Source organism: Varanus komodoensis, unplaced genomic scaffold (genome assembly GCF_004798865.1).
Source record: "Varanus komodoensis strain SLA01 unplaced genomic scaffold, ASM479886v1 scaffold85, whole genome shotgun sequence".
NCBI lineage: Eukaryota > Metazoa > Chordata > Lepidosauria > Squamata > Varanidae > Varanus > Varanus komodoensis.
The window spans coordinates 396,149-414,810 of NW_025336543.1; the positions used below are offsets into that span (position 1 = coordinate 396,149).

An 18,662-nucleotide genomic window follows, 5' to 3' on the forward strand; every position below is an offset into this window, starting at 1 on the left:
ACATCCCTTTTCCAAAATGATCCAGATACTTTTCTGTAATTCTAAGAAATAGCATATCTCCAGACTTCTGATTGTTTATCAGCTTTTGCTAGTTTGGCTTCCCTGTTTCTCCAGCTGTGGCCTGTTTTCAAAGAAAGGGAACACAAGTGGCACAGCGGATGATATTTTTAGTGCAGGGGAGAGCAGGTCATGGGTGGAATGTGAGCTGGAGTTCCCAGGAAATTTTATAAAAAGAAAAAAATGGAATGGGGGGGGAGCAATAGGTTCTAGCACTGACATCTGACAAACCAGGTTTAGAAAACTTAGAGAAAGTTATAAATCACAGCTGGGGCAGATTATGGCCAAGAATTCTCTTCTGAACCCTACAGTGCTATCCACTTTTTTTTTTATAACTGGCTGTCTTTCTGACTGATTTATACTTCTCAGTATTAGAGGAATTATTAGAGTGCTTTGTTGGGGGATGTGGGAGAGGAAGAGAGGATGGAGTTAGAAGGAAGCTAAATATATTTCAAAAGTACACAAGGGAAATTTCCATTTACACCATGGAACACAGACTTGTTTGAAAACTGAACACCTATAATATGGAGGACAAATTTTCAATTTGTTATCCCACTGATAGAAAACTTAATACATCATGACGGGAGAGGAGAATCCAGGAAATCAATATTTGGGAGTTATTAGTCAATACCCAGCCTATAAGTTTCAGAGTAAAGCAGTTAAATTAGTGTCACCGTCGTCTCCAGCATCTCTAGGAACCTGGTAGATCTGGAATAAATCTGTAATTAGAGAGCTAACAATGCAAGGAGGAAGGGAAAAAAATGTGGATTAAAAGGCACAGATAGTATGATTAATAACACAACAAATTCAGTGGATGTTTACAACAGACTAGAACAAGTATGTTAATGATCACTGAACAGATGAGTGCTTGGAAGTTCTCAAGAGGTCAGTGTTTTCATAGGACCTAGCTTCGTCAGTGATCTTAGAGTATCTTGTTCTTATTACTAGGAGCTAAATCATGTCACCTTTTATTTCCATCTTTCCAGCATCTATGACAGATTACTTAGGGCTAAATCAAATGTGACATGTGTCAAATGGTTTGTCATTCTGTAATGGTCTTTTTAAAAAGTTGCTAAAATAGGGAGCAGGTGGGCAAGCCTGATTGGGACCAGGGCTCTGGTTAGGGTGGGGGCTTTACCCATTTGCCCTGTTATGGTCCCAACTGGAATCAACCCGGTTGGGAGTTTTTCTATCATTGCAAATAGCAAGCATGAGGCAATTTACTTGGAGTCATAAAAGGGACAAAGGGATAAAGCTCCCCCATACCCTAATTTCAGCCTGGCTTCCCTTTCCCCTGTACTGTTGCATTAAAAAGTTATACAAAAATAAGCTATATGAAAAAGATATAGTTGGCTTTCTGGCTATGCACAAACTTCACTTTTTTATAAGTCTTAGAGTGATATTGTAGGGTGGTCATTGCTTGTAGTGTACAAATTCATATTGTGTCCACAATGGGCTCTTGTCAAATCAGTTCTGTTACATTTTCAAGCTGTGCATTATAAAATTTAAGCTGAGCTTCTGCAAGTACAATTAGCATTGTTGCAAGACTTAATATGAGTAATTTAGTGTGACAGCCACAAACAATTATTAAATATTGGCTGTGGTGAGTACTGTGCTATCCCATCTTCCAAAAGCTCAGGCATTTGTAAGCTGTCCAGAGATGAACCGTATTGGACAGGATAAAAATATCCTAATAAATAAATAAATATTAAGCCATTAAAACACAAACACATAAGCATACGTATTAGTATGCCAAATGAACACTACTGTATCCCAGTAAGGAAGAAAAGTTTCCTATAGGAGTCAAATTCAGTAGTCCAAGAACAGGACACAATCCAGTCTACTGATCTGTAAGTCACTAGGCAAAGTAACTACTTCTTGGAAAAGAGACCTGACTAATCTTCCTTCAGATACACAGCAAGGCACTTCCCTATATTAATTATGCAAGTACGATTATCAAGCTACTGATGGTGGATCCAGGCTACAACAGAGTGGCAGTAAAAGAAAAGCTGTTCCTATTGTTCCACATCAATAACTATCTGTACTTAAAGGAAGTGCAAAGAGATCAGACGGTAGAATGTTTGAAAATGGCTTTGGTTTGGTATCAGAAAGTGAGGTATCCATGGCAGAACTAACTTTGGAAATATCTGCCCGTTTTATGTTCTGAATCCTTGATGATGGATAGGACGAAATACTTTGATTCCTTTTGTTAAGATATACTGAAATATATGCCTTCAATCGGGTTGTATCAAATTTAAAATATAGCAGATTTTGTGACTAAATCCATCTGATAGATTTCCTTTCATGGTCAACTAGGAAAACCACCAAAGCCAGTGAAGAGCAGATTATTCACTGCACCAAATTTTGGCCTTAAGAGAATCTGAGAACATGGAGGAGTGCACTCTTGGGGGATACAGAAGTTATTACTGTGAAAATGGATGCTCACTTGAGGTGTGCATAAAATTTAGGGCAGAATATGGTTTCCATTGTAGGAGTTGCATTTCTCCCCACATCAGGAACTCCTGGGTTTGATTTTTACACCAAATGGTTCTGGTTCCTTCCTGAACACTGACACAGTTGCTCTGTGTTTACAATGAGGTTATCAAATGTCCCTCTGTCGAGTTTCCCATCTGTCCACTTCAGTGGATACTGCTGCATATCCTGTCACCTTTGGAATATATTGTTAACCATTAACAAAGCTGGAAGAATTCAGCATTTGCCCTTGTTTTGATTATACATGGAGATATACAATCTCAACTATCATTCTGACATTTCAAGTAAGGCTTAAATATAAGGTCATGCCTTTAAAACCATTCTCTAATCCTGCCATTGACCCACCTGTAAGAATAATAATACTGTTTTTGTAGTCATTACAGGTCAAATAAATAATATAGCCAAGTAGTTTCAGAAACACCCTATTGGACTCACCTGTATATAAATCCTTCCTTAAAAAGCTAATCTTTCTTCCTGAATGGCTTTGTTTTGCTATCAGAGGGTAAATTGTTATCAATAATCATCAACACATATTAAAAGGAGAGAAATTTCTATCTGGAAATTGTTTGCTAGGCTAGCAGAAAGCTCTTTTAAGCCACATTTGTTGTCGCATGAATGGTTCATGAAGGGAAAAGCTAATTGAGGAAGGAGTTTCAATCTGAAAAGAAGGAAGCATTTTCCCACCAGAAACTTTCTTGTGGGTTCTTTTTCTCCCAGGAGAATAAGTTAGAAGGTCCAACTGAGAACTAATTGATGGCATTGTTTATTTTTGCAACTGAATATTTAACATGTAACATTAAATTTCTTGACCAGTAGAAGCCCTTTTGCTTTCATATTCGAGGTATGGTTATGTTATCATTATGTGGAAGTCCCAAGAGATTATTCACAACATTCTGGTGGGAGTTTCTTAAAGGCACATAAAATACTGAAATCTTTTTTAGCAGAGGAGGACAGGAGGCTGAATAGTTTTCTTATGAAATACACCCTTTTCCAGTGAAGTCCCAAGAGAGAATAAGTCACCCCATGATCAATTAGTTAATATACTGTAGATGGCTGGTGTGGAATCTCATTTGTGCAAGGAAAGGAGGTCAGAAGTGCTCAGTGTTCTTGCTGATCCCCTCTTGGTTTCCTTGCCTACTGAAATCAACAAGGAAGAAGCCCAAGGGTTTTGTGAACACTGTATCACTGTATTATCTGAAGACACTACTCTTACAACCTGTGCAACTGAGCTCAAAGTGTGATGTTAAGCAAGTCTTGTTAAAAGTAGGGGCAACACCATCTGGAGCATATTTCGAGGTCTAAACAGAGAGTCTCTTGTTGTATTAAAGATCTCTTGGAGAAAATAATCAGTATATTTAAGCACTAACTAGTCTGCCCTCTGCATAGAAATCCAGTAAAATGTACAGGGATTAGGAACATTAATTCAAATCAAGCTAGCACCAGAGTTTCGGGCTCAACTTATTAATTATTAATAATTTCATAAGCCAGGAGAATTATGTAGATAATGCTGGATTTTAGGGAAATAAAGGCCTTTATGCCTAGTTATATTCTGAGGCTTCAAAGTGTGTGCTGTCCTCTCCTTTGCAAACATGTAAATGCATGTACCAGGACTCACCAAGGTTTAGCATTGGATTGGTTAAGTACAGCTTTATCAAACATTTCAGCACCAAACCACAGTCCTGTATGGAAATATAATCCAAAATATCAGGAGGGGCCTGGTCAGGAAAGGTTGACTTACTGTGAAACTTCCAATTACTTGGATTTGCAGAAAAAGGATACTACTGCTTACAGAAGCTAGTTTATTAGGTACATGTGAAAGAGCTTTCTCCTGTATCACTCACAAACTGTGGAATGCTTTTCCTTTGGGGTTAAGATTGATCCCCCTCTCTCAGCTTTGTGAAATGGAATTAAGAAATATTCTTTTAATTTTAGCCATTTAAGAGTTATTAGTAGTTTTAATATTTTTAATATTTGAATATAATTTTCTTCTTATTTTTAGCTTGCTGTTGTTTTATTGTACTGTTGTATATTGCCTTATGACTTTTGTGGAAAAGTGCTATAAAATATTCCAAACAAACAAACAATTTTCAGAAACTGTGAAGTACATACACACATACACAGACTTTTGCTTCTTCTTGGATAATCTTTCCACTTCCTGTGTTGATCCAAGATCTTGGTAACTATGATTAATTAACCAGCTGGTCTTGTTAAATTTGAAGTTGGTATAATATTTCTCCCTTGTGCTCAACTTATTTTGGAAACGGTACCAGTCCACCTCCAAAAAGGAAGCAAAGACATGACATGCAATTTCTTTCCATCTCACCCTCTTTGCCACCATCTTCTAAATTTGCCCTAGTTTGTCAATATCCTTTTTAAACTGTGATGCCCAAAATGGACACAGTAGTCCAGATGAGTCTGACCAATAAAGAATGGAATGGTGCCATTTTTTCTTATGATCTGAACACTATGTGTTGATGCAGAACATAGTAGATGGCCCGGGAGGCCCCCTTTGCCTCGCTCTGTTTCTATAGTACTTCTGTTGATTCCATTAGCCTTTTTAGTTGCTACATCATACTGCTGATTCATGTTTTGCTTGTAATCTACTCCAAGACCTTTTCACATGTGGTGCTGTCAAGCCAAGTCCATTCCTTGACACTTCCAGTTAAAGAGTCAAATAAAGGTGATCTGAGAATTTGGAGAACCACCACCACCAAAGTAGGTGGCATCAGTCAATAATCTGACTCAGCACAATGCAGCACCACATGTTCATACATGTTCAGCCAGGTCATACAATGTTCTGATAAGGAATGGCCTTCTCCCTTTAACTTCCCAGATCAACTCATCTTAATGTGAAGTTGGGGCAGAGGTGTACAAGCATCACAAGGTGACTGTGTTTGTACAGCAGAAGTTTTGTGTGAGCATGCAATGCAAATTTTACATTAACTGGCACTTTATGGATTTAAAAAACAATCATGTCTGTCACCATTAAGGTGGGAATGTAAAATTGGAACAGTCAAAATCACACAGAAATTAATAGAATATATGGCTTTACACTCAGATCTGCTAAAACAATTTTTTAACTACGGGACATTGTGTCCTCCCTACTTTACATATCTTTATTACTGAAAATTTGTCATTAAGCTCCTAATTTGTCATTAAGCTCCTATCATATGGAGACAGTCACTATTTCTGAACTTCAGGCAGTTCTAAGAAGTCTGCAAGCAAAACCAGTCAAGAATTTCCACATAACTGAACCATAACAGAAACCTTCTAAAATTTGCAGATCTAACTTCTGTAGTCCGATGTTTACTTTGGCCAATGACAGAATACATGAGGCAGAGTTACACTTGATGCTCCAAGCTTCAGCTTCAAAACATACACGTGCACATGCATGTACCACTCCATACTTAAGAGTCCCTGGCTTACTAGATGTTTCTGATAAGGTGGAAGAGTGCGTGTATGCAATAGCTGAATCTGCATGCATGAAAAGTGCAATGTTCTAGGTTTGCCCTCTCTTTTCCTTCTCGAGGAAGACAGCAGCAGATGCTGGCACAGATGTGGCATGGATGTGGAACAGGGACAACAATACGAGCACCAAGAATGCCCAACTGTTTGTCATACTGGGGCAAATTCTGCCATCCCCCATAAACAATAAATGGGGAATGGAGGCAATACAGAAGTAGTCAGCAGATACACGGGAGCTGTTTTCAATTGTTGATTTATGTGTGGAGCACTAAGGCATAAACAGACTTCATTAGACCTTTGCTACCTCTTATGGAATGAATTCTAGGTGCTCAGAATTTGGTGCTAATGCTTACTCCCAAGTAAGCCAGTCCCTCTTACTCATGAGGAGACATATGCAAGATGGATGTTGTTATAAGTACTGTTATGTTTCTTATTAATAAGGCAGGATTTTTGGAAAAAGTTGAATAGGAAAAGGTCTGGAAAGAATTCCTATACAAATTAGGTTAATTGGCATTGATTTTTTTCAGTTTGCATCTGAAGATTTTCACACTAATTTTCAATATTGTCTTCAATATTTGGATAACAGATACTCTTTTACTTGCTGTCAGTGTAGTACATCCACATGCTCAGTTGGACATGCCCTCTATGACTGCCCCTGGCTATTTAAAGCTTAGCATTAGTCTCTGAGCTTCATGGAAGAAGGTATTTCTGTAGAATGGTACAGTAGAGATAAATTCTTGATTTTAGCTAAATTACTCATACACTATTATTTCAACCTTAGTGCATCCTGACTCACTATCCTGAGAGAATCAAGTACATGAATACTGGGAATACTGCTGAGCATCAACAGGAACTGACATCAAGCAGAGATAATGCATGTTCTATTGAAGCTACAATGCAATTTAGCCATAACAGTATATATCAGTGATAGCATTGTCAAATATGAGAAGAAGGAGAAAAGAGCTGCCTAAAGAGCAAAGCTTTTTACCTGGAGCAGCACCTTTTTACACACTATTTGTCACTGATCCATTAATTTGGGTGGTGGGGAACAATAGTTATTACTAGTTGACTAGCCTGTATATTTATTAACTTGATGCCACAGAGAATGAAACACACCACAATTTACAGTTCAATCTTCAGCAAGCAAAGGAGACAAGCTTTTAATTGTGAAGTTTGTCCCAAAGGCACAAATGTTCTGTAGAAACATAATGCTTATTTTTACTTATCCAAGAAGAAAACAACTGCATCCTTTCAAAGTGACATTCACATGCTTTATGTTATCTACATCTCCTCTCCAATCCATGCAGCTTTTCTTACTCAGAAATTAGAGAGCCACTGAAAACACAGTGGTTTATTCAAGTGCCATATCATCCCACCCATTTATTAAATATATTTGTAGTCTATCTCATAAGAAAGCAAAATGATTGAAACAGCAATATACAAACAAAATAAAATAGGGCTTGAGGATTAAAGTCTAACTAAAACTCAGACCAGCAGCTGATAAACAGTAAACCCTAAAAGCAAAGGAAACAGAGTTAAGTCATGGGCAAATAAACCCATTTGTACCTGGCAGTCATAGATGTGGGCACTGGGGATATGGACATTGGAAAGACATTCTAAAGATACTGCCACTATTCCAAAAGCCTGATCTCCAGTGATGATACACCTGGCCTCAACAGGTGGGAATAAGAAGGAACTCTCCAGAAACCCAAAACCCAAGTAGGTACATATGGGAATGGGCAGTTCTTGTGATATCCTAGTCCTAAACTACAGAGTGCCCTATAGGATAGCACCAGACCTTTACATTTCACTTGTAAATACCTAAAAAGACATTGAAGCTATTTCAAAACTGGACATATGTGTTCTACACAGCCTATGCTACCCAGCAGCCTAGGCCTGCATTTTACACTAAATGAAATTTCTGAGCAATCTTCAAACATAGCCCCATGTAAAACATACTGTAGTAGTCAAGTCACTGAAACAACGCACTGTTTAACAAGACACCGAAAACTGTATTCAAGCTCCCTCTGGCAGAGCTAGACAGGATGAGCTACAGTTGGTTTCCTATCTAATCCGGTGAAAATCTTCATATCACTGACACAACACAGGTATCCAGTGTAATGGCTGGATCTAATAGTATTTCTTAAGTGATATTTAAGGGGGGGTGCTACTGTTCATGATTGTTTCTTGCAAAATCTGCATGGATTTTGCCTTCTAATGCAATGTTTTTCATGTCAACCTTCATACATATCAGTCAGTGAAGGGAAAATGCTACAATAACAATTAGTCTTGACCTAATCTACTTTGACGTTCTTGATATCTGCTTGGTGTCCATAGTAGATAACTACATACACAGCAACTAATAAGCAGCTTTCCTCAGTCACTATCAGTTTTGAGAGCTTGTCCATACAATGGAATTAAGAGTCATCTTGATAGATATTGTATTTATGACTACTAAAAATTTTAAAATTCAGTCCCCAATTCCTTGCATATCAGCTTTCAAAGGCTATATAGTCTATTTAAATATCATTGCAGATATCCTTAGTTACTGAATATAAAATGTTGGTTGAATTTTCAATTATACAGAATTTCAAGAAGAGTGTTTTGAAACGTACTGTTTCAGCTCTACCCCAGCTATCACTGACTGATATATTTCCAGCCATTTGCTTCTGTTTTAGTGATGTTTCATACTTCTGATATGAAGTCTCCTGAGCTCACAAATTTAGGATTCCCTATGATGAGTAAATCACCTTCACTGTAGCATTATTCTCTTTTTGTGTAGCTGCTGTCCCTGCAGGCACTATTGCAAGTCAGATACCAGGATACCACCCTAGTGAGTTTTTTAACACTATGTAAATAATTTTAAATACTAAATTATTAAGTATAATAGCAAATGTAGTGCTTCCCATATGTTGCACATACTTGTTCATATCATTTGTAATGATATTATTAAAACTTTTAACTGCTAGTCTGGAAGCAAACCTGTCACAATGTTGCAGAAATGCACCAATTCCCTGGGTACATTCATTGTGAAAGAAAAAGTCCCCCTTTTTCCCTGTTCAGTTTTTCATACTGGATTTAGTCTGTCAGCTTTCTTATAAATCAACTATAGGATTGATTATATGGCAAAGGCCTTTAAAAAAGGATGTAGTGCAATATAGGCATATTAAGTGGGCAGTGGGGGCAAAAAGTACAAATCCCTGTATGTTATGTAGTTTAAACTCAGTTCCCAACTCTGCAGCAATGCAATCCAAAAATGCCAAGACATTTCATAAAGCTGCAATTCATAATCCAGTCTAATCCATATGTAAAAAATAAGCCTTATGTCTATCAACTCAGATGGCTAAATGGAGAGGCAATCTTTCTATTTTACCCTTCCAAAGGACACTTAAGTTTTTTCATATCTACATATTAAAGAGCCCTCAATTTACTTTTTCAAAGCAATATAATGCTACTTAAAAATCTGTGGTGGGCTACTGTCTTGAAAAGGGTAGGTTGAAAACACTCTAAAATGTACATGATTGTTACTACGTTTACCTCATTCCTGCTGCAGCTGTTCAAGTTCTGAATCGTGTGAGTTGGAAAGGGGGTGGCAGCCACACAATTAAGCTAACTTTCAAACATCCAAATATGTTCACTTTTTATTTTTATCATTTGGACATTCTTTTAGCTTGTTGTTTAAACACTTCAGGGAGGGGGATTGCTCCAGCCCTGCCCCTCTTGCAATATAATCTTTATAAATCTGAATTAATCAATGAATAAGTGAAATTCTAAGTAAAGGATTTATTACTACACACAAAAACAAAGTAAAGCAAAGGAAAATGGTTCCAAATCTTCACTGTATGTTGTAAGTTGTCTTAAGCTGGTTTTATCCTAAAAAAATCTACAAATATGCTACAGTAGTAAGGGGAAAAGAGACATACATTCCTATCCCTGTGCGGTAAATAGGAGAAAGGGATTTTTGGAAAGCCAGAAAAATGTGGTTTTCTGGAACTATTATGCACATACTAAAAGCACGTAGTAGCTGCCTGCCAGTCCCATTCAATTTATTCTGTAAATTAATTAATTAGATCTTGGAATCTGTGACTGATACTACAGTAAGCTATAAATCTACATAGGAATGTTATTCTTTTCAATTGGTAAGGCTTTTAGCTATAAAGCAGTTTCCCGCCTCTATCTTAAAGAAAACAGCTTGTTCACTTGGTTAGGATATAAGCATCCAGATATAACAAAGAAAAAGAAACATAATGGAGTGCTTCTCATTGTCCTAGTTAGTGACTGCTTGGGTGGATTCCAGAAACTTTCAAGATTTCCCACCCAGTGGGCTTAACAGCATGGAAGCCTACAGCTGCACTTACAATTCCAGCTAACAGATCTTTGATAAAGATACTGTAGATGTGATAAATTCAGTAGCATACCAAAGGATAGATGGCTAAACAGTTTTTGCAACAAATGAAACAAGATAATCCATGTAGTCACTTCAAGCTGTTTGTTACCTCTGACAGCTAGGTAGCATAGAGCAGGGTAACATCCCCAGACGCATATGGCTGCTGGGCTTCTCCTGATTACAGAACAGAGTCTAGCCTAAGGACCAAATGACATGTTATATGTGTCATTTTAAACTGGGGTAGAAGAAGGCTAAGATAGATAAGCTGCTGGGTGATATAAAGCGAATTGGCAAGGATTTCTGACTCCCAATCATTTAGCAATGGCAAGAACTGAATGACTACTCCAAAATATACTGCTGAAATGGAGAATATGTATGTAGGAGGGTGGGCAGTGACCAGAACTGGATTTTGGTATAGAAAGACTGAATTTATGTCAGTTCTGGTATTCAAAGCAAGTTCCTAGGTTCAGAATGCTTTAATTGGAAGCGTATGTCTTTTGCATTTGGCTCCACTTTGTGGATCTCAGGGTTCTGCTAAAAAATTAAGTGAATCCTACAAGTCTGAAATCTCCACACCCTGTTGTAATCTACAATTGTCAATGTGGCAAGCAGGAGAAATGATCTACATTAGGTATATGGAAAGATGATTTAATTTTTCCCTGCTCTAGTCCCAGCAAATAGTGCCCCCCACCCCAGTCACAATTTTATTCAGATGAGAAGATTCTATTGGTGCCTATGTGGATTTTTCTGTTGAGGAAATGAATGATTTGGGGCAAGAGACTTGGTTTGAAGTTGTAGAAGTTGTACATAGTGCAGCCATAAATACAGTGGTACCTTGGCTCACGAACTTAATCCGTTCCAGGACTCTGGACATGACCTGAATTGGTCATGAGCCAAGTTAAATTTCCCCATAAGGTTCAGTGTAAATAAGGTTAATCCATTCTGTAACCATTTTTTAAATCAGAAAAATGTGAAGCAAAGTGACAACAACAAAGATCGCGGCCACCTCTCCACCCCAAGCACAAGCGTGGTCATCCCCCTGCCCCCCCCCGCACGATCGAGATCGCACCTGTCATCCCCGTACACGCCTGTCCTCCCTGCAGGCTCCTGTCATCCCGGCACACACCCATCATCCACGTGCAGTGGGGGGTGGGGGGGAGAAACGGGCGTGATTGTGGCGCGCTGGGGGAGGAAGAGACAGGTGCAAACAGTGCGCTGGGGGAGGGAGATGGGCACGATCTCGGCCATCTCCCTCCCGTCCCTAGCACGATTGTGGCCATCTCCCCACTCAAGGGTGGGGTGAGGAGATGGCCGCAATCATGCTGGTTGGGGGGGGAATGGGTGATATTGCACCCATCTTTCCTGCAGGAGCACGCCTGTGATCACGCACGCCTTCCCAGCACGAAAGCAACTGTGATCGCAGCCATCTCCCCACCCCCCTGAGTGGGGAGATGGCCAAGATATTGCGCCCATCATTCCCGCAGGAGCGCGCCCGTGATCATGCAAGTCTTCCCTGCGTGAACGGAACTGCGATCACAGCCATCTCTCCACTCGGGGGGTGGGGGAGATGGCTGAGATCTTGGTTGCTACCCAATGCAGAGTTTGCGACCCACGTCAAAATTTTAATGAAATGTTTGTTCGTGATCCGATTTGTTCATGAACCATGGCGTTCGTGAGCCGAGGTACCACTGTAAATACATATATGATGCACTACTACCATCTTATAACTTCAGGCCAAGCTACAATGCTATGTTAAATCCATGACTGCTTTTAACGTATCTGCTTTTTTTTAAAAGGAGTACCCATATTTGATGGCAGAAAAGGAAAGGAAAGAATGCTTAGAAAAACATAAAAACACAAGATCCCTGTGGGATCAGACCAAAATCTTATCCATACCAGTATCTTGTTCCTGCAGTGGTCAACCAGATGCCTATGAGAAGCCCACAAGCAGGACATGTGGAAAAGACCTCTCTCTCACTGCTAATGCCCAGCAACTGGTATTAAGAGGCATGTTGCTTCCGATCCTGGATGCAGGATATATAACCATCATGACTACTAGGTACTGACAGCTTTATTCTCTAAGAATTTGTCTAATCCTTATTGCTAAAATGGATGCAGTTTTTTCACAGTTGCCACACTCTGGGTCAACAGTTTTATTAAGCCATTCACCATGGCTTCAATGTCTCTGTCTTGATTGACCACTGCTGGCTCAGACACCATCAGGATATATATGGCATAAGAACATTTTGCCTCCCAGTTAGAAAGCCCAGCTTTCTGTTGTTCAGAAGAAGGAAAGGATAAAGGAAAGGATTCTCTTCAGTTTCTCAGTTTTAGGGTGACTGCAAAAGAGGCAAGTTGAATGTCTTTCTATTGTAACCATGATTCAATTCACCAAAGCCCTGCCTCTTATACTGACCATGATGCTTTGTAAAGATGTGTATCTTTCACCCATTCATCTCTTCTGAAAAATTAAACTATCATAGCACTTATACGACCTCAAAGTAGGATGGTGTGTGTGTGTGTGTGTGTGTGTGTGTGTGTGTGTGTGTGTGTGAACGAGAGAAAGAGAATGCTCTTCTGACTCTGTACTCAACTCAAAAATGGAACACCCTTCCAAGCACAGATTGAGACTCCAGTCCAGACAGTAACTGCTCAAATCCTAAGTAGGTGATGAAGCAGAATGAGGGATAGTCTGGGATTTATTACCTTTCATATCCTCCTGTCCTCTCTTGGACCACAGAGAGAAACCCTGATCAGAAATACCTACCTTGGGTTTAAAGGCAATTAATTTCAGAACCATCTCAACAGTGAAGAGGCCAGTGAACAGCATGTTGAGGATGTTCATTGCTTCTTTGAAGATACAGCTCTGACCATGGTGCTAAAAAAAGCCAGTATATTGAGCATGTTGAAAAATGGATTGTTACGTTACATACATAATCACCTGCCCTTTCTGAAAGGTTCCTAAAAAAGGTTTCCCCTCCCTTCTCCATCCCATCATCCCTAAAATATTTACTGGATTTTAAGGACACAGTCTTATCAGTTGAGCTCTCCATGACTGGAACTTGGAGGTATCCTACCATTTAATGCAAGGCAAGAAAAGTAAAAGGTGGTGTTCTTTGCCTCCCCATCCTCCCAAGTTACAGATTTGGGAAGGCAGGCTGGAAGAGGCTCAAGGTAACTCATATCCTGGTCTTTCTGTCTTCCTTCTCTCCCTGCCCACTAGAATGCCTCCTTTTCTCCCTTTTTGAGGTCAGTATGTTTCTCTCTTTGGCTACAGTGGGGTGTGTGGGAGAAATCTCTGACTCTCCCTTCCAAAGTTGAAGCACTGTCCATGGCCTCAGAGGAACTTTATGAGCAATCTATTGTCCTTGGAATGCTCTCCCAGGGTCCATAAAATTGCTTTCATTTTGAACTGGGATCTTTTCTGCATACACATGAAATCCTGTGCTCTATGTGCTCTAAAGACAATCCGAATACTTCAAGTGGTCCAGAATAGAGCCACCAGGGTCCAGCAGGTATGAACATAGAACCCCAGTCCTTTTCCACCTACACTGGCTTCCAGTTGAAGCCTGGGCCCAATTTAAGGTGCTCGTGATGACCTATAAAGCTCTAAATGGCTTAGGGCCTGGTTACCTGATGGAGCATCTCCTTCCATATGTGCCTGCCTACCCCTTAAGATCTGGGGCAGATGGCCTTCTCCGGGTACCCTCCCTGAAGGAGATTAGGAGGGGGACTATCCGGAGAAGGGCCTTCTCTGCGGTGGTGCCCCAGTTGTGGAATTCGCTCCCCAGAGAGGTTTGTCTGGTGCCGTCACTTTATTCTTTTCAGTGCCAGGCCAAAACCTTTTTATTTTCCCAATGTTTTAAGACCTGACTGTTTTAATTGGGGTTTTAGTATTAGTTGAATTTTAGGATGCTGTATTTTAAATTTTTTATATTTTGTATTGTTAAACCATCCTGAGACTTCAGTAATGGGATGGTCTAGAAAAGTTTAAAAAAAACAAAAATCCCTACTTCATATCTGTCATGGGAAACTCGTATTTCCTATCTTGGTTTTAGAGTCTGTATTCATATGGCTCTCCATCTCAGTATCAAATATCTGATATACTTATGTTTTCATCAGTTGCACTTCTAACAAATAATCCTATAACTATTAGAATTATAACTGAACCAACCAATTCCTCTTATCAGAATATTAATACTAATACCACAGGCAGGCAAGCGCCATTTCAATTTCCTATTCACAATTTCAGTCCTTGGGATATAGTATATGCTTAAGTACAGCTAAAGAAAAATCTATGTTGCAGAAATTTATACTAATTTAATTTTTAACTTGTATAACAGCATTTGAGAATGTATGCTTTTACAGAATCCTAATGCAATTAAGGAAAAGCAAAGGAGGTGTGGACTTTAAAAGACAATGTTATTTCTGTATGTAAAAAGTTTGCAATGGTATTTGGCAGATAGGTTTGTTTAAACAGAATTTGCTTATCTGACACAAATTGTTCTGTTCTCATGGAACAAAGGGAATTCTTTTCATCACAGAATTTTAGTACTCTATTCCTGGAAAACCTACTGATGATGGTTGAACATTAGGTCTTTTCTAAAGCCTGCCTCCTCAGCCTTTATTTTCTTCTTCTTCACCATTTAGGTTATTACTAAATAACATCTATTCAGTTTTTGATCATAAATATTATTTTGAACTGAACACAACTGAGTAAACTAAACCCTAATGCAGTACCTTCTAACTTCTGACCTACCTGCATGGCCAAGCAGATCGTGTTCAGCAGAATGAGGACGAACATCAGGTATTCAAAATAGGTGGAGTTCACCACATACCATACTTTGTACTGGTACTGGTTTTTGGGGATATATCTCCTCAGGGGACGGGCCTTCAGAGCATATTCTACACATTGGCGCTGTAAAAAAAAACCAAAACAAAACATTGAGGTAGATCCTCTGTCTGCAGAAAGAAAATGTCCAGAACAATTCCATGCATATTAATTAATTAATTACAAGCATTTATATTCCATCCTTCCACACAATTTCATCTTAGGGTGAAATTTTCAAAATGGAGGCAACTCTCCTCTGGGCAAGGTGGTCAGCAGTTCCTAGGGCCTAAACAAAGAGTGACCCTCACTCTTCGACACCATCCCAAAACCAATTCATACACATCTATACCAAATATGCCACCTATTGAGGCTTGGGAGGATTTCTCATGTCTAACTGCTGTGAGATTAGCTGCTTCTTCCCAAAACATTACACCACCATTCCAAATCTCTTAAGCTTCTATAAAAGCTTCTGCTGAATTGCAAGCACAACTGCCATATGGAGGAGGGGGCAAGGAGGTAAACCAATGGACCATCTAGGTAGGTCTTACAGGCCATATCCAGCATGTGGGTCACTGGTTCCCCACTACAGTTCATGTTATCTCAGTAATTCATGCAATGTTTCTTTAAAGCAATGGTTTGCCGTCACTCCTCCCCATTCCTTGTTATTGTCTTCTTATTCTCTTTTTTTAGCTGTTTAAAACCTTTTAAATACTTTTTCTGATTTTATGATATTGTTATTTTGTCATCTGTTTTTATGGACTCTGTAACCTGTCCTGAGAGCGTCAGCTCTGGGGCAGTACAGAAATAAATAAAGGCAGACTAGTATCAAGGTAGTGTTGCAGGTGTGTAGGTGGGAAGAAGGTCTGAATATCACAGTTATGTCTTCCAAGCCACTCATATAAGATATCTTGGTTCAGAGCCACTGTGCTTCCTGAGATGGTAATAACTTAGTTCCCAAAACCTTATGACATAATAAACATATTAGCCTTTAAGGTAATACTCTTGTTTTTGCTGTAATGAACTATCCACTTGGTACCTTTCTGAATCAGCAAAAGTGAATGTTCTGTCTAAAAAAGTAACCTTTACCATGTGTTAAAAAACAGTTCCTTACACTGATAATCAGCTGTGACAGGAGGTTTCATGCACCAGGGATCTCTTTGGGGGCAGAGTAGATTTAGAGGTTCCTCAACCACACACTCAAACACCAGCTGTCACTACCCATAGGTTAAATGATAGATGCTTAACAAAATAAATATCAAAAAGAAGTATCTGTGTTTGGCTTATACATGTTGGTGGGCTATGAGACATTTTTGCATTTAGTCATAAATAAGAGGGATATGCAACAAAATGTTGCAGTGTTTCTACACCTTCTAACAAGAGTATTCAGGGTTTCAGCCAGCCAGGATACTACCCTCTAATTTTTACTTCATTTTCATAACTGAATATACTTAGTCCCCTTTGGTATTTTCCCCATTTAGTTTTTTATCCCTGAAAACCTCAATGTTTCCCAAGCATTCTGATACATGATTCTTGTCTGCCTTTGGTCATATTGGCATTGGCATGCCTTGTCTGTCTTTGGTCACATTGGCATTCACTTTCTGAGTCTGCTATTAGATGGAGCGATATTTCCATAGTCACTTTTGGAACCAAAGAAATGCTATTGCCTGCCAAGATAGTATAAAAAAAGGCTGAAGCAGAACATGGAATCTCTCACTTCTCTAATTGCTTATATACCTATCCCTCTGCAGCTAGTCTTCCTATGAAAATATGCACAGGGAATGTTCTGTCCTCTATGAAACTCTTGCAACAGCAGGACCATTACTCAGCTTATATGTGCCATAAGAATTTTGGCTTGCATGTCAGCCTTTAATAGAAAATGATTTTACTGTTAGGACAGGAATGGGGAACCTGTGGTCCTCCAGACACGGTCAAAATATAACCCCCATCACCCCTGACCATAGGTCATGGTGTCTGGAGATGATGGGAGCTTGGGTCCAACAACATTGGATAACCCCAAGTTCCCCATCCCTATATTAGAGGATTTTTTTGATAGCCTGAGTATGACTGGTTGTATTTTATTCCTTCAGTCATCCCATAGAGCCCTTATATTACCTGGTTCTTATCTAGCTCACAGTTCTTGTATTCCTGCTCTCCTTGTTCCTGAAAAGTTACAATGACAAAACCAACGAAGATGTTCATCATGAAGAAGGCGATGATGATGATATAGATAATGAAGAAAATTGAGATCTCCACTCTGTGGTTGTAGATAGGCCCTACATCCTCCATATGGGAATCAATGGATCGGTACAGCAGTCTAGAAAAAAAGAAGAGAATCGAAAATGGGTAGCAAGGGCAGTCCTTGATTAAAGCAACTGGAGGCCCTGGGCTAGGAGATCTTGGGAGGTCCAAACTTAATAGCATCTGATCATGAGAAACAAAACCTCATTCTCTTCTTTAGCTACTCAGTGGAAGTAGAACATTGTTGAACATTGCATTGATAAACATATTATTTATACATTATTTATTTTAATAAATTTACAAAAGTATGGAATTAATGAAGACGTTCACACAGAATATTCATAGGGGAACCATAGCTACATTATAACATTATACTACATACAAAGTCAGAACAGTTTCTTTCAAGCATCTTTGGATGCAAACTTATCAATTAGATCCTTAAAATCAGCAAGTTGCAGTTTATCATTTTCTTTGCACAGAATGCTTAGATCACACAATTGATCTCAGTACACTGTTGACTGTAGAGCCTTCTTTACCCCTTTTAGTCTAAAAATATCTTTTACCTGCATACACCCCTAAATTTTTATCATTACAAATGAAATAAAATTAATGATAAATTTTAAAAAATGGCAGGACGTTGAGGTCCCCCAAGATTATTAGTTGCTGGGCTGGGCTGCAGCTTGCTCAGCTCATATGTAAATCTGGCTCTGATTAAGGGCTTTTCCAAGCAGCCATAATGCAGAATACATTGCCATGATGAGTGGTTTTGTCCACCCTGGACCTTGCCACTCCTTGGGGTTGATAGCAATCAGCAGGGAACTCAAGGGGGCTTACATAATTATCCTCCTTTCATTCTTATCATCACAACACCCCCGTGAAGTAGGTTGGACTGAGTCTGCGAGTAGCCCAAAGTCACCCATTGAACTCCATTACTGAGTGGGGATTAGAACCCAGATCTCCTGAGTCCCAGTCCCAAGCTCTTAACTACTATACCATGCTAGCTCTCAATTAATGAGACTTTGCCTTGTCTGGGATAGTTCTGTGATCTGCCAATTGTATGCTATAGCACTCAGGCGGAAGCAAGGGAAGGAATTCCTATAAACGTACCATTTGAAATTTTCCAAACACTGTGCACAGTGAATCAGTCTTGTGAATGTTTTAGTGAGTCTGAAGAGTCTCCAAGAGAGCCTT

At 39.3% G+C, this 18,662-nt stretch overlaps 1 protein-coding gene across 26 annotated transcripts in view; it reads right to left on the reverse strand.

Moving 5' to 3' along the window:
• Positions 1–18,662, reverse strand: part of CACNA1C (calcium voltage-gated channel subunit alpha1 C) — a 536,805-nt gene that overhangs the window by 67,305 nt on the left and 450,838 nt on the right. For all 26 annotated transcript variants that reach the window (XM_044416974.1, XM_044416973.1, XM_044416952.1 and 23 more), the window contains 3 exons: positions 17,346–17,547; positions 15,162–15,320; positions 13,170–13,280 (listed from right to left, as the gene is read on the reverse strand). In XM_044416974.1, the coding sequence (XP_044272909.1) occupies positions 13,170–13,280; positions 15,162–15,320; positions 17,346–17,547 (472 nt within the window). The remainder of the gene's footprint in view (positions 1–13,169; positions 13,281–15,161; positions 15,321–17,345; positions 17,548–18,662) is intronic.